The 24,359-nt window shown below is 36.9% G+C and overlaps 1 protein-coding gene and 1 long non-coding RNA gene across 3 annotated transcripts in view; both read right to left on the minus strand.

The window, feature by feature from the left end:
* The window catches only part of LOC134200577 (uncharacterized), a 481,544-nt gene that overhangs the window by 219,971 nt on the left and 237,214 nt on the right, over nucleotides 1–24,359 (minus strand). The window lies entirely within an intron of this gene.
* Nucleotides 1–24,359, minus strand: part of LOC101743267 (uncharacterized) — a 117,114-nt gene that overhangs the window by 76,889 nt on the left and 15,866 nt on the right. Inside the window, exon 4 of the mRNA XM_062673703.1 lies at nucleotides 8,966–9,152. Coding sequence (XP_062529687.1) covers nucleotides 8,966–9,152 — 187 coding nt within the window. The remainder of the gene's footprint in view (nucleotides 1–8,965; nucleotides 9,153–24,359) is intronic.

The following is a 24,359-nucleotide window of genomic DNA, read 5'->3' on the forward strand; positions in this document are numbered from 1 at the left end:
GTCCCGTGATAAGTTCGTAAAGAGCTTGTGTTACAAGTACCAGATAATCATACAAATATCTTCCCTTGGCGGGATTCGAACCCGCGCCCCCCTTGTGTAGTGACCATGTCACTTACCACTACATCAGACGGCCGTTAAATGCATGGTAATAATAGATTATTCATTAAAAAAAAAAACGAGAAAATGCCGTAGTTTTATTTCGCGAGTTTTCCTCGGAAACGTCGCTTTCATAAGAATCAGTATTGGTAATTATTTCGACTATTTTCAATAACTGTGTTTTTCTGGAAAAAACAAATAAATGATTTTCTAAATTAATTATCATATTTAATGACATTCGTTTGTTGCAACTATTCGCTACCTGCGACTACGTTCTTTTGTTTTGTTACGGTAACAACAACCCAACTAATGTCACAAGCTCCCTACCACCGAAAATATTGGCAACACGCAAGCTTTAAGTCCGACAACAAATGTATAAAGTTACAAGTCATTCGGATGAACGAGGACATGTTATTTTTACATAGCCTATTTCTGCTGTGAAGCTATTGAACCGTAAAAACGGAGATCTTAGAACTCAGGTCTCAGGGTGGATGGCGGCATTTACGTTGTAGATGTCAATGGGTACCGGTAACTACTTAACACCAGGTGGGCCCTTTTCGCCCAAAACACGTCATTACGGATCCTCCCGATATATTAACGGTGCTTTTAGGTACCACAAGCACCGGTCACCGTCCTCGTCGAACTCGTCGCTTCGACACATCCCCCTGAGTTTCCCGCCGGATCTTCTCAGTGGGTCGCGTTTCCGATCCGGTGGTAGACTCTGCGAAGCATTGTTTTTGCTAGGGCCAGTGTTAGCAGCACTCCGGTTTGAGCCCCGTGAGCTCACCTACACGTTAGAGCGAAGCTGAAATAACCTCTCAAGGCTATTAGCATAGGCAAGAAAAAAAAGAGCTCGTCCACTCATCTAAGTAATAAAAAAAAATGCTTCATAAGCTGTCAAATCAATATTGTAAGTATCTACTGTTTTTGGTATCTACGTTTTATTTAAGACCCTTGTCCATCGTATCGCCAGACGTAACCTATCGAATATTTACGAGCGAGGTTTTCGTGCATCCATAAAAATGATCCTAAAAAGTTAGGTTTATGTAACGTGAAAAATTCTTGATCATTTGTCACGGCTACTTAAGTTTAACGCGGGTCGTCCTAGCAGTAGTAATATGTAGTAACTAAACTGGTTCCTCTCAGAATGTTCTGACGCTTCATTTTATTAAAGTCCTCTACGTGTCGGTAAGTAAGCAATGACCTCCCGATCCTTTAACGATGCTTTTAGGTACCTCAAGAACCGGTCACCGTTGTCATCGAACCCGTCGCTTGCGACGAAGGGCTTGGCAAGTAAACTAACCCATAGACACGGCCCACTGAGTTTCTCGCTGAATCTTCTTAGTGAGTCGCGTTTCCGATCCGGTGGTCGATCCTGCGCAGTACTGCTCTTGTTAGAGCCAGTGTTAGCAACGCTTCCGGTTTGAGCCCCGAGTGCTCACCTACACGCTAGGGTAACGCTGATATAGCCTCTCAAGGCTATCAGCAGAGGTAGGGGAAAAGAAAGCAATAACACATGTAGGTACACGCTTAGCTCTGAAATATTGCTGTCACAAACTATGTGCGGTTCCTGCAGTCTCTAAAAGATACTGACTTCAAAAACATCCAACGAAAGTACAGGCCAAGGTCGGTTTTGGCTTGAACAAAGGTATTCAAGATGGTGGGTAGTTAAAATATATTCATGTAGGTCGCAGTGGAAAGTTCAAAGGGCAACCGCCCCTTGATTTCTATGATAACAATCTTGACTGCGCCTCGTTACGCACACGTGCTTTATGTTGAGTCAGCTTTTCAAAACTCCATCCTACCTGTTTTTATCGCAAACCATTGTATTCTGAAGAGTGGGATGAGACTAAAACGTAGAATGAAGTGTTAATGTTACGGCTATTAAAAAAATCATCAATGTTCATAGGCGCCGTTTGCGATTTTGATACGGTGGTACATTCAGAGAAACACTGCTCTTGCTAGTGTTAGTGTCAGCAAATTCTTCCCGTTTGAGCCCCGTTAGCTCACGTGCGCAGCTGGAATACTCCTTTGAGGCTGCCAGTGATTAGGCAGCGATAAAAAAACAAACAAAAAAACAATAATCATTATCGATAAAGCTAAAGTTAATAAGTTCATAATAGTAGTTTTCTTAAAGTGATCCATTAGTTTTTTGTGTATTTAATATGCCTAAAAATTTATCCTGTTTTTGTGATAGATGATCGTGCTTATTATGGCTCATCTGGTGTTAAGCTGTCCTTGGTATCTACCACAACGTCCCACCCTTCAAACTGGGCCACATTATTGAATATAATAGTGAATGGATTATTTCATTTAACAACGATGCACCTATTGAGATGTTTTTAGCATCACCTTTGCTCATAGATAATACTGTATGCTAATGATATATAAATATGTATATGTAGTTGAAAAGCTAAAAAACACCCTCCAATATTAAATCGAACTAACAATTAGCTTCATCTTTTTAATCCTATTGATACTGATCAGAATATTAGAGCGAAGTTATAAATTTTTTGTATTATCAGAGTGTTTTAGATGCGTGTTGAATTTTTTAAGTTAATCGGACATCTTGAAGTCCGTGAAAATGACTTTCAAAGATAACCTTAGAAACAAACAACCAAAAACAAATATCAAGCTAATAAAATCGTGTCAAAAACAAAAACAAAAAAAAAAAACTTAATTAAACTAGCGAATCTATGCGAAAGGGCAAATGTTGTCATACATTTTGTACCTTTGATGAAAAGAGACTGCCGAAATAATGAGGCTTAAATATTTTAGAGGCTTTTGTTTACGCGGACCCTTCCTCCCGGGAACATAGTATATTATTAAGAAAGTTTTACCTTCCTGTGGTCTCGGAAATTTTGATCTGAACAGGCCGCGGCGTCGAGGAAATTGAGTTTCTTTGCATTTCATTTCATGGTCCGTGGAAAAGGGATCCGCCATTGTCAAATCGTTCAGACAAACCCTCTCTAGTGATGGACGCTCACGATACACAATAAATATGTATTTTTTATGTATTCTAATGATATTCTGAAGGAATACCCCTTCTTTATACCGATTTACCTAAATCGTATATTCCGAAAAACATAGGTGAATAGACAGCTGTGATATTGTAATGTTTGAAATAGGCCCTTTCGATATTTATAGCTCATAGTTATGGGTGGTCAATAAGCGCTTCTAAAATATATCAATTATTAATAAAACCCAAGTATGCATGGGATTAAAATAATATGTTTAATGAAAATGAAATGCGTTTAATGAAATGTTTTTACTGGTGGTAGGACCTCTTGTGAGTCCGCGCGGGTGGGTACCACCAACCTGCCTATTTCTACCGTGAAGCAGTAATGCGTTTCGGTTTGAAGGGTGGGGCAGCCGTTGTAACTATACGTGAGACCTTAGAACTTATATCTCAAGGTGGGTGGCGCATTTACGTTGTGGATGTCTATGGGCTCCAGTCACCACTTAACACCAGGTGGGCTGTGAGATCGTCCAACCATCTAAGCAATAAAAAAATAAAAAAAAACCACGTAAATAAGTAAATCAAGTGTTCGCCTATTTTTTCTTGCAGAGTACTCGACCTATGAAAACTTGGGTTGTATTATTGTAAACCGAAATTATTAATATTAAAGCATTCGAAACGAAATCTTCAGGAATAAAACGTTCTAATTATTCAATATTCAGTAACGTAATGAATAATTTCGTCATTGTTCATGTACAATTTTTTTATTATGCTTTTCTTTTCGATCGTCAAATCTTTGAACGATTTTATCTTCCAAAGTTTAATAGTCTACTATTATTCTATCAATATATGTTAAGTATTATTTTAAATCATATACTTCATCAAGATTTGTTTTTATAAAAATGACATCAGTCAGCAACCTAATTAATATATAAATACGAAAGTAACTATATTTTCATGTTCAAGCCTCAGAACCGATTTTGACGAAATGCCCTGGGAAAGAGCTATGTTTCATTCCCTTGCTGTGCGCGGCACACGCGATATAAAGCATACTTCACACTGGCATAGCTGAGGCTGAAAATCTGGTTGAATATACATAATATAAATTCCATAGTTTCCATCTGTACAGTGTCAATTTACGGTCTTCTATTATATCACCATCCCGTCTTTAACCCACAGACACAGCCCACTGAGTTTCTCACCGGATCTTCTCAGTGGGTCGCGTTTCCGATCCGGTGGTAAATTCTGCGAAGCATTGCTCTTGAAAGGGCCAGTGTTAGCACCACATAGGTTTGAGCCCCGCGAACTCACCTACATGTAAGGGCAAAGCTGATATAGCCTCTCAAGGCTATCAGCATAGGTAGGAAAAACATAATCTCATATCTCTTTCTGTGTCTGTGGGAGCATGCAACTAAGGAATTTACCAGAGAACGATCTGTAGCGTTCTTTGAATGCTATACCAGTGATAAACTTCCATCACAAATCAGTATTTACATGTGTTTGTCTACACGGGCAAGTACTACCATCCTGCCTACAGCTGCCAAGAAATATTCATGCGTTTGAGGTGCCGGACAGCAACCATGCGATATTAACGAGACCTCGATCCCATGCGTGAGGGTTGATGGCGGCATTCACTTTCTTGTTCATCTAGATGAGCTCCGGTAACCATGTCATACCAGGTGAGCTCGTCTTATCATCTACAGCAATAAAAAAAAGCATGGATGGTGTCGTGGAACACCGGATAGGAACGAAGTTACTTATTATAAAAATATTAATTTTGAGTTCTATTCGAGGTATAAAGAAAATAAAATTGGAGGTTTCGAAACAACCGACGGTCATTCGGTAACTTGCGAACTTATTGTGATACACTTCATTCACGGTTGTTTGCATAAGAGTTAGTGTATTGCGCAAACAAACGTTCTGAGATCGTGGTCAATGAATGATAAAAAAATATGTTATTTTTTTGTACGTTATTACAATCACGTACGTTCTCATCATACACTAAAAACACACTCTTAAAATATACCGAGAAAATGTTTAATACTTCCACCAGATATTTCCATTGCCCTGTTCATATTACAAAGGAAATGGCATTTTCGCGGCGGCAGTGACTTGAGAAAAAGCGTTCCATTGAGAAAGCCTTTGAAAATGTACTCATTTGCATAAAACTCTACTTTTCGTTGCCTCTTGAACTTAAATGATTTAAATGATTTAGTCCGAGATTTATTATCACATAATCAAACAAAATGTATGAATTCGTGCCTAAAAAAATACCACACCAAACGAAAAACATTTGAAATTTCGAAAAGTGTCATTATTATTGAACTGGGTATGATAAGATACGAAGGCAGTCGGGAAACTATAGTCATGTAATCTCATCACAATAAACTTGTGGAATCGGTTCACGCTTATCACGACTAAGTAACAGTTTGTATAATGTTATGATGGAACATAACAGGGGGCTTTCCTGTAAAAGCGTAGTCAGGTAACATGCATTCTCCATTTCATGCCGACAGTTATTGACTAGGAGGCGGTCACCCGACCCGTCCTGTCGCACTGACGAGGGCTGCCCACAACCCTCTCTGCACTGAATAAGGGAAATCTGAGCTTTTAATAGTTTACACGGATTATACACGTAGTAAAATTATTTTGCAAGGCAGGCATTACGGACAATGACCATTATGCAGAATTAGGACGTCGATAAAAATAGCATGAAAGTCAAGATACTTTAAATGAAGGAAAATAAAATTAACATCTTCTTTATCGTATAATCAAATATTTTAAATTTAAATGGCGATATGACGGAGCAAATTTGGTAAAGTAAAACTAAAGTAAAAATTAAAGTAAAACTGAACGTAATTGCTTTGCTCCGTGAGTTTAGGAACAGTTGAAAGGAGTAGCGAATGGTTGCTGCGTTTAATTTTGTTAATTATTCAGAAAATTGAAAAGGGGACCTGTTAATACAAAGTGTTGCCAAAGATTTATTGGCTTCATGAGTCCTCGTCTTTGGACTTATATTAGGTAGTTTGAGGCTTTGCATCGCATGTAGGGGCTTAGGTGATACGAATTATAGAGAGATCGATGTTGATGTGTCCAGAATAATAATAATAATAGATAACTGACGCACGGTTATCCGGCCCCAATTTAGGATTCCCTGTATTATGGGACCAGAGACTGATACCTATATGATTAAATATCTACATAAATAGATAATAAGCACCCAGACAAATAGCAAATAAAACTGGTCTTCGCACAATGTTTGCCCGATGCGGGAATCGAACCCACGACCCTCAGCGACCATCAGTCAGGACCGCTAACTACTGCACCACTGAGTCAGAGATTAAGGAGGTAATATATTCCGGAGGTATGCGTCTTGACCCATAATAGATTCGAGGCCTGCATATAAATGAAAAATTATTACGAATTAAATCAAAGGCTTGTTACAATTCTTATAGCAATAGCTGTCTTAATCGAAAGTTGACGTCTCTTAATGAGTATGTACAGGTTTTGGTAATCAGTCGTACTCAATTTTAAATTGGGTCACAGAAATAGCATTTCAGTATTTAAAAAAAATATAAAGGTGTACAAATAAGTTTCCGCCGTTTTGAGAAAGATGGTGTGGCACGAGGCTTACGTTCGAATTCACAGATGATAATCGGCTTGAAAATTAAGTTGATCATTTAAGAACAACTTAGCCCTATCATATCATTAACTCCGTATTAGCGTAATTTTTTTTTTATCCAAAAATGTTAAAATTTGAAGCAAATTAGCGTCATTTGCGGGAAATTTAATTTACTTTTTTAATTTAAAAAATCTGCAGCCGAGGCGCATCGATTGCTCGTAAAAGCATATAATGAGGCTGCCTTGAGTGAGAGAACATGTCGTGAGTGGTTTAAAAAGTTTAAAAACGGTGATTTTGACGTAGAAGACAAAGATCGCAGTGGAAGGCCAAAAATTTATGAGGATGCAGAATTGACGGAACTATTGGAGGAATATTCGTCTCAAACACAAAAAGAACTTGCACTTACTTTAGAAGTCACTCAGCAAGCAGTCTCACATCGTTTAAAATCGTTAGGAATTATTCATAAACAAGGTAATTGGGTTCCATACGAATTAAAGCCGACAGATATTAAACGCAGCTTATGTATGAGTGAAATGCTGCTAGCTAGGCACAAAAAAAAAAAGTTTTTTACATCGAATCGTCACTGGTGATGAAAAGTGGATACATTATGATAATCCAAAAAGAAGAAAATTATGGGAACTACCTGGCCACGCGTCAACATCCACAGCAAAACCGAATATTCATGGAAAAAACTCATGCTGTCTATTTGGTGGGATCAGCTGGGTGATTAAGCAACTCGTAATACACCACATTACGAGTTGCTTAATCCAGGCGAAACAAACACTGGAGCTCTCTACCGAACGCAATTTATGAGATTGAGTAGAGCTCTGAAGGAAAAACGCCCTCAATACTACTCCAGACATGACAAAATTATTCTGCTCCATGATAATGCTCGTCCGCATGTAGCGGTACCGGTAACAATTATTTAAAAACACTTAATTGGGAAGTATTACCTCACCCGCCGTATTCACCAGACATTGCCCCGTCTGACTATCATCTGTTCCGGTCAATGGCACATGCTCTGTCGGAGCAGCGGCTTAAATCATATGAAGATACCGAAAATTGGGTTGATTCGTGGATAGCGTCAAAAGACGAGGAGTTCTTCAGACGTGGAATCCGAACTCTGCCTGAGAGATGGGAAAAAGTAGCTGCTAGTGATGTACAATACTTCGATTAAATTTAAATTACCGTTCTTTCATAATAAATATTATTTTTTGGACAAAAAACGGCGGAAACTTATTTGTACTCCTAATAATTATTTATTAGCCGAAGAGTAGATTCACTAGAAGATATATTTCGTCGATATTCGACATTCCAGTTTTAATTGCTATTCAAAGATATTATTATTTTCATTTCTTAACTTCTAATTCAGTTGAGTTAGGACTAACAGTTAATTTTGCGGGAATAAAGCTGTTGATTTCAGACGTTCCTGTTTGAAATTTTCTACGTTTAATTCGTCTATATATTATTATAATTTACAATTCCCAATTCCAATAAACGCCTAGTTGAGTTGAAGTATTCACCGAGACCATACTTAGAAACATAAACTATGACAGAATCGAGACACGGATTCGAAGTTCTGATTTAAAAAGTTAATGTATTAGATTCCGACCTGTAATATATAATCACTTCCTAGAAGAAAAACTGTGGTACTAGTCATTGTGGTTTCACAACACACGCCTCCACTGCAGAGCTTAATAAGCCAAATCATATAAGCATTTGCTTTTGGACAGTACTTTCCTTTATTATGCTTCTAGAGCACTATGATAAGTTCTGAAGGAGGTTTGAAATGGTCTACTGTAGTAGGTGTCTGGCCTGTATGTCTAGCAATGCTGATGTCCATGAGCCACAGTGATCCTGAAATTACAGTCACATCTATATCCATACTAATATTATAAAGAGGAAAGATTTGTTTGTCTGTATTGAATAGGCTCCGAAACTATTGAACCGATTTGAAAAAATCTTTCACTGTTTGGAAGCTACACTATCCCCGAGTGACATAGGCTATATTCTTTTTTAAAAAAATTTAGGGAGCATTACTAAACTCCAATAATGTTACGAAAATTAGACTAATAATGATATAAAAATAATAATAAAATAGATAAAATAAATATTATTTAAATGAAAATAAAAGTTCATTAAAATAATAATAATTATTTAAACTACCTTTATAATTTTCTATTTTTAGAAACCTGACGCAAATATAAGGGTTGATGTGTGTGTATTATAATTTTTTAGAAGCCGGAGCGGGCCACTAGTACAATATACAATTATAGAAAGCTACGTACCTGAACAGGCCTGAGGTGGCAACGGGAATATGAGGGTAGTTGAAGACTTGCGCCTAGCGACGGCGCAGCCCAGCGATTGTGGTTTGAAGCTGCGTAGTTGCTGCATGAAATCGCTGCACTCCATCAGCGCTACGTCGGCGAAGTGCAGGTCGCACAGAATATGATTTTTGAAACGGCGTGCGCGCTTCTGTATACGCAAAAAGATTCAAATTAATTCTCTTCCTATTCGTACACTCTTGACAGAGTGGTCGTGGTCATGCATCAGTCGGATCCTGCGATACTGATGCTCTCGCGATGCGACGCCATGTGGCACTATGTTTCGCAGAGTGAGAGCAATCATTTATGTTGGAGTGAGTCACCGATTTTATGAGGTCGGTCCATCGTGTTGGAGATCGTCCGAGAGATCTTTTGCCCTCGACTTTCCCTTGCACCACCAACCCGTTCAATGGAGTACTCATTACGAATTACAAATTCATTAATTGTTATAATTGTATATTGGTGGTAAGACCACTTATGAATCCGCACGGGTAGGTACCACCGCCCTGCCTATTTCTGTCGTGAAGCAGTAATGCGTTTCGGTTTGAAGGGCGGGGCAGCCGTTGTAACTATACTGAGATCTTCGAACTTATATCTCAAGGTGGGTGGCGCATTTACGTTGTAGATTTCCATGGGCTCCAGTAACCACTTAACACCAGGTGGGCTGTGAGCTCGTCCAACCATCTAAGCAATAAAAACAAAATTGCCATGAGAACAAACGAGTCCATTCTAAGGGAGCTCAACATCCGAAAAAGGCTCTCTTCCATCTGCCGGGAACGTGTTATGAGCTTCTTCGGACACATCATGCGATCTCCCAGACATGAATTAAAGAAACTCATAATTACGGGTCGCATAGAGGACAAGCGCGACGTGGGCAGAACACCAGCCAGATGGTCAGATCTAGCAAGAGAAGCACTTGGTGGTAGTCTGTACCATGCGGTCCATGCCACCCATGATCGAGCACATTGGAAGTACGTCGCACGTGGTCGCGATCCTCAGTAGTGAGGGAACGATATAGAAGAAGTTATTAATTGATTAATTATATTTTATGAAATTCTAATTTCGTACACTCAGAAAGAAATTTGTCGAATAGTAGTAACCTGTTCGTAACATAAGTCTACACTTCCTTTACCTTTCTAGCGATTAAACCGCTTTCTGATATCCCATGATTTTGTGATGAGGTTTATATAATATTATATGGAACCATTTTATAATTATAGTTTTTATAATCTATAATTCTATACTAATATATAATAAATGTACAGTGGTTTTTACGGATGTTCCATTATAACTACTGAACCATGCATCCGATTGCCGTGAAACTTGGTATCCATGTAAAAATATATGTACTTAATGGATAGGCTAATATTTATATGAGTGTTGGATTCCCTACACCAGTTGCAGGGGCGTTAATGATGAGAATCTTTGTGGGGGTGAGAAATAACAATGTTAATTTTAAATGTCTAGCGAAGCGGACGGGTACAGCTAGTGGTTTATAAATCAATCCAAGTTCTTACTTCCTAAAAATGTTTTTGGGTTATTTATTTGGTTAACCAAATTGTCAAGCGGGTCCTTGACCTCTAAGAGCTACTAGAATTGTAAATAAGTGAGCATAAGTTGGTACTTTTTTCTCCAGCAAAAGTAAGAAGTTAGTTAAGAGTTGCTTAGAAAACTCTATTTTTTTAAATATTTATTTACAGATTTGCACATTCTTATGTCCACTCGAATTTTGGTCATGTTGCACGTAGGGATACCAGCAATTTGGAACGCCTTGTGGTGACCGGTAACATAGAGGGAAAAAGGCCTAGGGGTAGAGGTCCCAAACGATGGTCGGACCAAATAGCGGAGGAACTGGGGATACCTATCAGCGACGCACTCCACCGGGCTGCAGGGCGGGATCGCTGGAGACAGTTGGTTGACGAAATCGGACGGAGTCACGATCCTCAGCAGTGAGGAACCGATCGAAGAGAGAGAGAGAGAGATGTCCACTCGAAAACCACACAAGACTGAACTATGTGACTACCGATCTCTAGGATTGATTAAATAAAAAACTATATTAACGCATTCAATCAAAGTGCAAAATTTCGTCGCAATTTTAATTAATGACGCTCAGCACACATTACCCCGAAGAACATAACAATTTCTTTTTCAAATATCAAAAAAATTACTGTCTTAGCAATTCTCATTTTATCGGTCTCATCTACAAATTATAATTGAAGTGTATAATAAGTTGTTTATTATCTTTAATTGAGTTTTGGAGATCGGTCTCAATCTTACCATGATTATTACTTTTACGTTTATCAAAACTTTTTTCATTAACTTTGTACAGTAGCGATTCACAAATGAAAAGTTTGTCTCTGAAGTTTTTACAAAAAAAATATTCGCTGATCAAAATGAAATATTATATAATTTAGCATGTTCGATCTTATATTATTAGACTATATATAGTATTTACGATAGTTAGAAATGCTTTAGGAAATTGTATATTTAAAGTAATTTTAAATTGTGTATTTTTATTACTGGTAGCGCGGGTAGGTACCACCACCCTGCCTATTTCTGCCGTGAAGCAGTAATGCGTTTTGGTTTGAAGGGTAGGGCAGCCGTTGTAACTATACTGAGGCCTTAGAACTTATATCTCAAGGTGGGTGGCGCATTTACGTTGTAGATGTCTATGGGCTCCAGTAACCACTTAACACCAGGTGGGCTGTGAGCTCGTCCACATATCTAAGGAATAAAAAAAAAAAATTGTGTTATGAAAATGGCGTTCAAAGCGGTTGACTTCCGAGAACATATACATAAATGTTTTTTTTTTTAGTCACGAAGCTTAGTCTAGAAATCTAGATGTACGGCTCGATGATTCAAACAAATACCACAATGAAAGTGACGAATCAACATCCCGTACCTAATCTTATTATTACGTCATAAATGTAAATAAAATATATTTTCATCTGTCTTCGGTGAACATTTCTGTTATCGAGGCCGGGCCGATTGTGTTCGAAAAAACAATTTCCTAAAGATATAATAGGAACGGGTAAATCAACGTGCGTAATGTGGGCCTATTCAGTATAGGTACTTTTAGTGGTTAGGGAACCCCTAAAATAAGCTTTGTCGAGCATTCGTGTTTTTCGCCGGGCGGAGGTTTGCGGTAAATGTACTTTTTGTAAAACGCGTTCTAATGTACTTTGGTTCGTATGTGGCTTTATATAATTGTATTCGTCGAGTTTTTTTTTTTAATTGTAATGAATTTTAGGTGTACCCTTTCTTTGTCGTTTATTTCATACTGGCTTTTTTGCAACGATGAAACTGCATTCCAAATCGATGGATAAGAAAATTATGATAGTAAATTTATTAACTATTTTTACATGTATGTAATAATGTTAATTAGAAAATTACTATTACTAGAGGTCCCGCAGTAGTCGAAATTAAGTTTGTACACTATTATGATTGTATTTTATACTTATATAATCACAAATTTCGCCAAGACTACACTATAAAAAAATATTAAAAAAGACAAACAATATTTAATCTCAATTTGACAACAAACGTCAAGAACAAAAGTTTCACAATAAATAGTATGCATGCGTGTGTGCGTCAAATACATGGTATGTAGTGTGTGTAATGTTTTCTTTATTGATATAATGTATCTTTTATGCATTATTTAAAAAAAAAATTAGCATTGTGCACTTCTTCTCTATGTTCTCTATAAGTGTGGAAAATTTCATAGTCCTCCGTCCGCGCAATTTTCGTAAAAAGGGATACAAAGTTTTTGCTTCACGTATTAATATATAGATATAGAGCGTAAAAATTACTAAGAACTTTTTGATTTCTGTTATAAAGAATATCACATAGAAAAATACACTTGAATGTTGTTCTGACGAGTTTTGAATGATACTCCATTGTGAAGATCGATACATAAAATCTCTCAAATAGCTCACTTTTGGGTGACGTATTTGATAATATTTTGTTTAGTTAATTGTAATATTTTCAGTAGTTGAAACTCTTGTAATGCATTGTGTTATTGTTATATTGTTATTTTTTACGGATGGTGGGCTGATCCCGCACGGATAGGCACCACCATTCTGCCTATTTCTATACCAAGGCGTTCTGTTCGACTCCCACGTCTCAATATGAACGGTGACATTCTTGTTTTGATGCACACCCATATGTAAGCTCTGTTAGCCGCTATGTACAATGGCCTGTGAGTCGGTGCACCAATTTAAAGCAATCAATTCTTATTATTAATACTTTAATGTGTATTTACAAATATGGATCATTTTAAGATCGACTATAATAATAATCTTTAAAAATATTAGACATAGCAGAGAACACGTACATGACCATGCAAAAAGCCGCAATATTAAACACATGCCGTATAGTCCGTCAATTCTTGCAGGAAGACTTAAATACTAGGCTGCACTAAAAGTATCGGGAATGGAATATTTCCACTGTTCCTGTCATATTAAAATCCTTTTAATTGAAAACTCCTTGGTTTTAAAAATCGAATACCATTTATTTATTTTAAAAAAGATTCTCGGTCTTGTCACGAGTTTTTGTCAAACTTGTTTAGTCGTTGAGAAAATGGAATTGACTCGAGAAAATTCAAGAGCGATGGTTTATTATGACTTTCGAAGTGGTTTAACACAAAAACAGTGTGTTGACCGGATGATTTCTGCATTTGGTGATGAAGCCCCATCCAAAACCACAATTTAGCGCTGGTTTGCTGAGTTTCAACGTGGACGTGTCAAGCTCAGTGATGATCCCCGTCAAGGTCGTCCAAAAACTGCAGTCACCCAAGAAAACGTTGATGCTGTGCGTAAGCTGATTGAGGAAGATCGACATGTGACATACCGCGAAATTCAGGCAACTTTAGACATTGGTATGAGTCAAATACAAATAATCTTGCATGAACAATTAGGTGTAAAAAAGTTGTTTTTCCGATGGATACCGCATTCGCTCTGTGAAGAGCAAAAAGCGGCTCGCGTTACTTGGTGCGTCAGAACTCTCGAAAGATTCCACGCAGGATCCTCAAATGCTGTATACAACATTGTATCAGGTGACGAATCCTGGATATACGCGTACGAACCCGAAACAAAAAACCAGTCACGAGTTTGGGTGTTCGAAAATGAGTTAAAGCCAACAAAGATTGTTCGTTCACGGAGTGTTGCAAAAAAATATGGTGGCCACGTTTGTCTCCAAAACCGGCCATGTTACGACTATTCCTCTTGAGGGACAAAGAACGGTTAATGCAGAATGGTATGCTAGCATTTGTTTGCCACAGGTCGTTTCTGAACTCCGTAAAGAGAACTGCAACCGGCGCATCATCCTCCATCACGACAATGCGAGTTCTCACACCGCGCACAGAACAAAAGAGTTTTTAGAGCAAGAAAACATAGAATTATTAGACCATCCGCCGTACAGCCCCGACCTAAGCCCTAATGATTTCTATACTTTCCCTAAAATAAAGAATAAATTGCGTGGACAGAGATTTTCATCACCTGAAGAAGCTGTGGACGCCTACAAAACGGCCATTTTGGAGACCCCAACTTCCGAATGGAATGGTTGCTTCAATGATTGGTTCCATCGTATGGAAAAATGTGTCAAATTTCGCGGAGAATAGCAATAAATACTGTTTTAAATAGTAATGTTGTGTCACTTCGTTAATTCCCGAACTTTTTAGTGCCGCCCACGTACTATATTCTGCAAGTAGAAAATGAAGCTCACTTGGCATAGGCCCGTGATCTTCATTATACCGAAATATCTTAAGTATTTCGAGAAACACAATACAAATAGTAATAATGCCTTCATTTTTCGAACATTTTACATTTTAAACTAAAAATTTTAGGTAGACTAATAAAACAAAAAACAAAACAGATTAAATGAAAACAAAGTACCTATAAGAGTAAAATCAACACTTCTATTACAAAAGTTTAATGTCTCTCGTCTCGGTGTGCCTTTCGGTAAAGGCCTCCTCCAAGTCTTTCCACTGCTTTTTGTCTGCTGATACTTTTTAATCCAAAGGAGTCCAGAAGTAATTTTTAGTTCGTCTTCCCACCTTCTTGGTTTGCGATCTCGGCCCTTCGCACCGTCCCTTAGGTACAATACTGTCACCTGTTTGCTCCATTTTCCAAGACCGACTATAACCGAACTTTTTAAATTTTAATCAAGTGAATTTATGATGTTTCTTAACTTTGAGGTAAGATTTGGCTAGCTATTAATCGGGTTGTGCGAGCACGCGACCTGGTTGACTCTGAAACTAATTTCCCTGAATTCATCTGTAGTAGTAATATCCTTAATGTCGTATCGTTCAGCTCTTTCGCAGATTATTTCAGCCGTCTAACCCTTATTTAATGGTGGTAGGGCGTATTGTAAGCCCACACGGATTTTTACTGTTATCATAACTTATTTTTGCTACGAATCTATCGTAATTCATTTCATTATTATTGATACGTCTATTTTAAATATCAATGGTAGCGGCATTAAGTTTTTGATTTTCGGGATGTCTGTGCGTTCGGAGAATAGAAAAAACAAAGCCTTAAGTATTTAATTTAATCTTACGTCCGACGGTACGGTAGCGTATTTTTTTGTAACTAGTATATTTATTTTTGAAGACTCGGAATTTGATAGCGAGCTGTTGATTAGTTTCGTAGCGGTCGACAAATCTTGATTTATTCGCGTCCGAGATGCTCCGATAGTAACAAGGCATTCTCGAGACAGCTCCCCCCGGGGAATTGGCTTCGAAAGAATTGATAACAGTGATTAAAAAACTTTGGTTAGGCTAAGACCTGAATAAATCAATGAGCGACGTTTCGTTTGAGTTCGAAATGAAAATTCAAAAGGTAGCGTTCTCGGAAAATTCGCGACGTAGTTAAAACATAGTCGCAGTTGAGACGCATTTCGTTCTTGAATATCTTATACCTTTAAACGAGCAATTCTTGTATATATATAATCTGAATCTCGGAAACGGCTCCAACTATTTTCATAAAATGTAGTATACACGGGATTTCGGGGGCCATAAATCGATCTAGCTACGATTTATTTTCAGAAAATGTTGTTTTGTTCGGGTTTTCAATAATCAACTTTATCGATAATCAACTTTATGACTCTTCCCGGCATCTATTGGCGAATATTAATACTATTTTTCTTAATCGAGAGCATCTAACTGCTTTAAAGACACAACAAGATGGCGTTATCAAAAAAAAAACGAGCAAAGCTCCGTCATCATCTAGTGATAACTAAAATAACTAAAAATGAAGAAAACAATCTCCAACTTAATTCCTTTGGTAGAATATCATCTCAGTAAGTTTAAACCAACTTAAACTTAGTTTTAGTCACCACCTCATAATAATTGTATTCAGCTCACCGTTGCAATTGAGCTGAGGAGTTAAGGGTACTCCGTTCATCGCCTCGAGTAACGCTTTAAGCTCCACTTCATTTTGATAGATTAAATCTACGTTGAATTGAGGGCTTTATAAACAGATTTTCCGCCAAAGCTACTGATAAATTTCTGTTACGCTTCACAAAATACGAAAGAAGCTAATTTTGAGAGACTAATTTAATTAAGATCGAAGATTATATTTACTGTTCAGCATTGTGAGATATTTTAGATTTTAGTTAATGTGTTGTTCTTAATTCAGTTATTACTTTTTATTAGACAACTAGCGGCTCGCCCCGGCTTCGCTTGGGAAGTAGCGCACGCGATGTAAAGAATTTTAAGGGATATTTTTACACATTGGGTGGATTTTTAGTAAGGATCCCTAATTTTTTTTTAAAATATAATAAATATAGCCTACGCCACCCGGGGATAGCTTAGCTTTCCAGCAGTCAAAGAATTTTTTAAATCGTTTCAGTAGTTTCGGAGCCTATTCAATACAAACAAACAAACAAATCTTTCCTCTTTATAATATTATATAGTATAGATTCAATACCTCAGTTCGAAAGAGTATCAATTAAACAATATTGCGTTATGCCATATTTACAAAGTTAAACGACTCATGGTAGTTTAAGCAGTGTATTGTTAAGTAATGAAATAATAGTAAAGAAATATTAATTATTATTTACTTTTGAATTTTTCTCTTAAAGCTGTGGTTATTTCTCTCACGTAATTAAGTGTTATGATGAAACTGAACCTTTTATTTTCATTTTTTTTACGTTGAAGTTATCATTGCATTATCCATGGAATAGAGTAGAGCTATATTTGTACTATTTCGCTGAAATTCAGACTTTGCTGTCTACCATACGTAGGTACGTAGTTAGGTTGAATCGTAATGTTTTACTAATTGGCTTATGGAGAAGTTAAAGAAGTATGACAAACTTGACTCACACTAAATACTATAAATAATAAATACAACAAGTGCTTAACGATTTATACTCACGAAGATACTTTATTGTACTAATATCTATTATATCTATTATAATCTATATATTATATCTAATATCTATTATAATACATACTGTAATCTGACGAAGCATGTTGCGGATAATAACATGTACTTTAAGGTTAGGAATATTGTGTTTTTTTTTTATAAAAAAAATAATTGTGTGAAAATAAAAAAATAAAATATTAAATTTTTTTTTTATCAATTCTGTATTGATTTTCATTGTAAATAAAACAAAAACTTCATTTAAGTTTATACATATATTGTGTATACAGTAACCAGTCGTGCTTCAGCTGTTCCATGAATTGCTACTGCGTTTTGGAAATAGGCTGTTTATATCGATCCCCTTGAATTCACTTGAATACATCTCAAAACCAAAGTTCTATATAAAATTATGATCAAACTGCATTATCATTGAAACTCGAAACAAATTGAAAATTGTTTTAAAGCTACATTCACGGTAGTCAATTATGTACAAAGTAAAGGGGACATGAAGGAATATGAGATCAAAAACTCATTAAATTAAGTTCCAAAATGGTTACCTTATATCCATTATAGTGCACATAGTCTAGCGATATGACACATGCGTTTCTTACGGGAGATTGAATAATGTGTTTGTAAAATGAGACGAGTTATTGAATTTTTTTATTTTTATTTTTTTTATTTCTTAGTTGGATGGACGAGCTCACAGCCCATCTGATGTTAAGTTATTACTGGAGCCCATGGACATCTACAACGTAAATGCGCCACCCACCTTGAGATATAAGTTCTAAGATCTCAGTATAGTTACAACGGCTGCCCCGCCCTTCAAAACCGAAACGCATTACTGCTTCACGGCAGAAATAGGCAAGGGCGGTGGTACATACCCGCGCGGACTCACAAGATGTCCTACCACCAGTAACTGCGCGAAACGCGTAAAATTATTGATGTAAGAGAAAATCTAAATGTAAATTTATTACATCCAGCATTATATACATTGTTCGATACGGCATATCGTATGCGTCTAAGCGTTTTCACATGTGAAATTACGTACAGCAAATTGTCGTTCATTACAAACTACCCGTTTTTTGTTCATTTCCACAAAATATACCATTTTTGATGATAGCATTATTATTGCGGTCAATGGATCGACCATCTATCCACCGCCCACCTGGTGTTAAATGGATATTACACTCCATTCTTCTTTCTTCGTGGAAATCGTTGGTGAACAAATGTTAAGTAGGTATTTTCGTCAGAAAGGCTGTATCGATTGGCATCGCCTCATACGATTACATTGGACATGTAAAGCCGCGACGACTTGATTATTGTCTCGAGTAACTCATAAAATGATCATGATATTTTGGAACGAAGTTCCTTATGGGACGATGCGGAGGGGTACCCTAACCGGAAAAAAACGTCCGTAACGTAAGATTATTATTAGTAATGCACACAGTGTACGACTTAACTTTGTAATAACGTAAAAAAATTACAATATTTTTTTATCATTCATTGACCACGATCTTGGAGCGAAGTGTACCACAATAAGTTCGCACGTTACCGAGTGACCGTGGGTTGTTGCGAAACCTCCAGTTTTATTTTCTTTATATCTCGAATAGAACTTAACATTAATATTTTTATAATAAGGAACTACGTTCCTATCCGGTGTCCCACGACACCACACATCTTTTTTTATCTTAAAACGACGTACGCAAGTATTTCGTAAATTTACTTAACTTACATTAATTTTATTATAAAATTAGGAATAAATAATTTAGTAATTGAGTCGCGATTGCCTCGTAAATTGACTACGTTTACATAAATATGAGCAGTTATTGAAAAGCGTCTGTTTACTCAGGTACGTGTGTAGCCATGATCATTGATTCCGAATAAATTTTCCAATAAACTCGCCAGCAACCGAATAAATATTGATATTGGGTAATGTTGCCACAAACATGTCATTCTCGGTTTTTCTCATTTCAATGGCAAAATAACGTGTTTCACTTTGAGTTGCCGCATCGATGAATTCAAATATCGAACCATAGCTCTTTTTTCTTACTTTTGATGTTTTGAAACGTGTGAAAAAATGCGTAACTAAATAAAATCAGCTCAGTGCGACTATTAGACATTCTATAACTTTTTTTTAGGTTTTCTACGTCACGTTTACATAAGAAGGTGATTTTTTCGAATTTCAAACTACGAGGAATACAGAAAGAAGCTGAAAGAAGTCACGGATTAGGTTTAATACAAATTAATCTAATTTTAATGTTTTTATCGGAATAATAAAATTGTTCTGCTTTTAAATTTAAGTTAACCCTTCTATGCCATTTTACATATTATAATTTTAGGGTTTGATCTTCGAGATAATAGATTTCTAAATGTTAGACAATCGCCACATATAATTTCTCATGCCTTAGTCGACTGTGTCAACGAAAATCGTAAAGCAATTGGGATTGTCAGATTTTCTTATTTTTATTTTTTTCATTTCTTAGATGGGTGAACGAGCTCACAGCCCACCTGGTGTGGAGTGGTTACTGAAGCCCATAGACATCTACGATGTAAGTGCGCCACCCACCTTGAGTTATAAGTTCTAAGGTTTCGAGTATAGTTACAACGGCTGCCCCACCCTTCAAACCGAAACGCATTACTGCTTCACGGTAGAAAGAGGCAAAGGCGGTGGTACCTACCCGCGCGGACTCACAAGGTGTCCTACCACCAGTAACTGCGCGAAACGCGTAAAACTATTCATGTAAGAGAAAATCTAAATGTAAATTTATTACATCCAGCATTATATACATTGTTCGATACGGCATATCGTATGCTTCTAAACTGATTGTCGTTCATTACAAACTACCCGTTTTTGTTCATTTCCACAAAATATACCATTTTTGATGATAGCATTATTATTGCAGGCACCACGCCTAACCGCGCGGATTCACAAGAGGTCCTACCACTAGTAATTACGCAAATTATAAATTTGCGGGTTTGATTTTTATTACACGATGTTATCCCTTCACCATGGAAGTCAATCGTGAACATTTTGTTGAGTAGGTACGTATTTCATTATTGATATACCAGAAAGTAAAATAAAATTTGTTAACGAAGGTGATTTTTAACAAAATAATTATGAAACGACGAGAATAAAGTCATCATTCACAAAATCACGCTTCGAGCTTTAATAGTTGGTTGGCCGCATCGTGCGGTTCCATGTCTCCTACTATTGTTTATTTTAAAAATATGTTTTATATGTAAATTGCTTATTCTTATTTATGTGTAAAGAAGCAAATTTTTTAATAATTATTATTATATTACAGTGTGTATTTGTATGTATATTTATGAATATGCGTATGTATGTAGGTATATATATATATATGTATATTTCACTGGATTGTTACACCGCGTGTAATTCGTTTCCAAATGATTCTTGTCCACCTGATGGTTGTCTGGAAGGGATCGCTCTTAGCGATAAGACCGCCAATTGTACTTTTTGTACTTAATGTATTGCATTGTTTATTTATTTTTTAGTGTACAATAAAGAATACTTTCTCTCTCTCTCTCTCTCTCTCTCTCTCTCTCTCTCTCTCTCTCTCTCTCTCTCTCTCTCTCTCTCTCTATAATTGACAGTTTCGACGTATTAGCTATTGTTTTAGATATGACATTTTCCTGTGTTACGCCGACAGAGAATCGATCGGACATCGTGCTGTAATCAGGACAAGAGACATATAAACCACTGAACTTACGAGACGATTATTATAATATAATATGAAGGTAGGACGTCTTGTGAGTCCGCACGGGTATGTACCAACATCCTGCCTATTTCTCCCGTGAAGCAGTTATGCGTTTCGGTTTGAAGGGTGGGGCTGCCGTTGTACTGTAAACACTGAGATTTAGAACTCATGTCTCAAGGTAGGTGTCGGCATTTATGATGTAGATGTCTATGGGCTCCGGTAACCACTTAACATTAGTTGGGCCGTGAACGCATCTTTCATCATCTTCGCCCATCGAAACAATAACAAAAAAATTCAACCGGACATCAATAGTAAGACTTAAACTGTATGCATATAAAAAGGCAAAGAAAAAAAATTAAAAGGCTTCTTTCCTCTGGTTGTTAACCGATTTTCCTGTTTATGTATTAAAAAAAAAAATACACAACATAATTAATGAAATCAGCCGGCTATGCGCTACTTAAAACTTGTGAGGGTGATGTCATAAGTAACTAGGTTCTCTAGCCTTGGACCTATTATTGTCACTAAACAATCATGTTTTTCTTTTTGAGGGTTAGAACAAACATCCTAGAGTCGGTTGCTTGTACTTACGGAGACTATTATTCATATTATTATATTGAATTCAAATATCAAAAGTAAGCATTGTTTATTAGTGCATGATCTATGGTCAGTTTGTCGATTCCTTTACCCCATATGGCGTCACAGAGGTAACAAAACTGTTCAAGTTCATGTTTTGATGAAGTTTAAATGATAATAACTTTTCCTATTGGTCTAATTTTAATATTTTTTTAATCAGTTAGCAATTACAAGTTTGTTAGTTTATAAAAAAATGTCCCATGATAAATTGTTAGAAACAAATAAAAATTTCCGATTTTTTGTTACAGCCTATAAGGCAGACGAAGCCCACGATATTTAACGCTCATAAGTGTTAAAAGAAATAAGATTGTGGATGCTGCCAACCCACCTTGAAACATTAAGTCGAAGTTTAAATTGTATTGTCGGAACAGTTAATCTACATTTAAAACCACAAAGTATTACTGGTGGTGGGACCTCATGTGAGTCCGCACAGCTAGGTACCACCACCCCGCCTATTTCTGCTGTGAAGCAGTAATGCGTTTCGGCTTGAAAGGTGGGGCAGCCGTCGTAACTATACTGAGACCTTAGAACTTATGTCTCAAGGTGGGTGGCGCATTTGTGTTGTAAATGTCTATGGACTACAGTAACCACTTAACACCAGGTGGGCTGTGAGCTCGTCCACCCACCTAAACAATAAAAAAAAAGTATCAACTGCAGAGATAGAATAGTGGTAGTCTTGTGCACTTCAAAATAAAAATGCATTATTTAAAATTACAAAAACCAATATTTTTTTTAATTAACGTCATCATTTTATGGTAGGGCTCGACGGCCGGAAACGTAGGTTGTATCACGTCGACTGTATATTATCGAGCTGTCAATCAAATAAACTGCTACTCTTTGTACCGAAACATTGAGTAGGGTGAACGCGGACTGAGTCGCGGCACAACGTGATGAAATAATTATAATATAAGACTGGTTAGTTTGGATGGCCATTCCAAAACCATCCGATGTTCACCATCATCCAAAGCTATCCACCCAGCATAAAAAATGGCGGCAAATCAAACCAGAAACGTTTTATGATAATAATATTATTATAATCGATATTTGATTCAGTCGAATTGTCTAGAGTGGTTTGGACGATGAATAGTAAGTACTGGGCGCGCCCCGTTATTTCAATCACGGTAAACGAGTGATAGCACTGTTTCGTTTTTCCTATGTTGTGTTAATTTTAAGGGGAAACCCGCTCATTACTTTAATGCAACTTTTTTTTTTTTACTACATGGGTGGAACGAGCTCACTGCCCACCTGGTGTTAAGTGGTTACTGGAGCCCATAGACATCTACGACGCAAATGCGCCACCCACCTTGAGATATAAGTTCTAAGGTCTCAGTATAGTTACAACGGCTGCCCCGCCCTTCAAACCGAAACGCATTACTGCTTCACGGCAGAAATAGGCAGGGTGGTGGTACCTAACCGCGCGGACTCACAAGAGGTCCTACCACCAGTAAAACAAAGCAACTCAGTAATCATAATAATCCACGTAGGTAATTATTAGAAACCAGAATTGATGTTTCGATTTTTCAAAGATACCTAGTATTATATATTCGCAGGACATATTTATTATGTGTTATAATATTTTCGCAGAAATACATCTAATTTTGCATATTATCTAATCTCCGCCCAACCAACTATATAAACGATTTGTTTAGTATAAATAAAGAGTTTTCGAAGTGTGTCTAGTACCTAATTGTATAAGTAATATTGTTGGTTGATTGATTTGCTTTCAGTTGGGTAATCAGTTCGCGACGGGCTTCCTCTGCGATTTGATTAATTTCAATCAATGCCCGCCGGTATTGTTCTGTGTCGGACTTTGTTTTATTCGTGTATGTGTATGCAGGGCGTACCCTTTCCAGGGATAGTTTGGCTTCACAAAACATCACCTGTATTGACAGTCTTTGAGCTTCAGGTCAGAAACAGACTGAGATATTTTTAAAAATTATTAACAAAAACAAAGAAATCAGGCAATTCAGCAATTCAGCAATTTAGCAATTCAGCAATCCGGCAATCAGCAAAATTAACGGCCGTCTGGTGTAGTGGTAAGAGACATGGACACTACACAAGGGGGTCGCGGGTTCGAGTCCCGCCAAGGGAAGATATTTGTAAGATAAATATAAATGTCTTTTCCAGGGTTATGGATGTATATTAAATATATGTATGTGTATAATAAAAATCTTACATTTATATCCGTTATCTGGTACCTGTAACACAAGTTCTTTACGAACTTATCACGGGACCAGTTAACGTGGCGTGATTGTTAGTAAATATTTATTTATTTAATCCTGACAGAATCAAAGCATCGAATTTTAAAATATATAAAAGTACGTCCATTGATAGTCAACATTGCTAAACAAAACTTTACGCTAAATTTCCTCCAATTTCGTGCTAAATTACGTTTTTGCCTTAATTTTAATGATTTTTATACCAAAAATGTTAAAAAAAATTATCAGTATAACTAGTACAATGTTAATACGGCATACAGATACGGCATATCTATAGATTTTCACCACATCACACTGTCTGTTACCTAAACATTATCAGATGTCTTTCTATAATAATTAAAGGCTGTGAGACCTATCAAAAAGTCGTAGGTACTTTGTTTGTGAGCTTACCGTTGCTACCAATTTGCTATAAATTCTACCTTGGCTG

Source organism: Bombyx mori, chromosome 18, assembly GCF_030269925.1.
Source record: "Bombyx mori chromosome 18, ASM3026992v2".
NCBI lineage: Eukaryota > Metazoa > Arthropoda > Insecta > Lepidoptera > Bombycidae > Bombyx > Bombyx mori.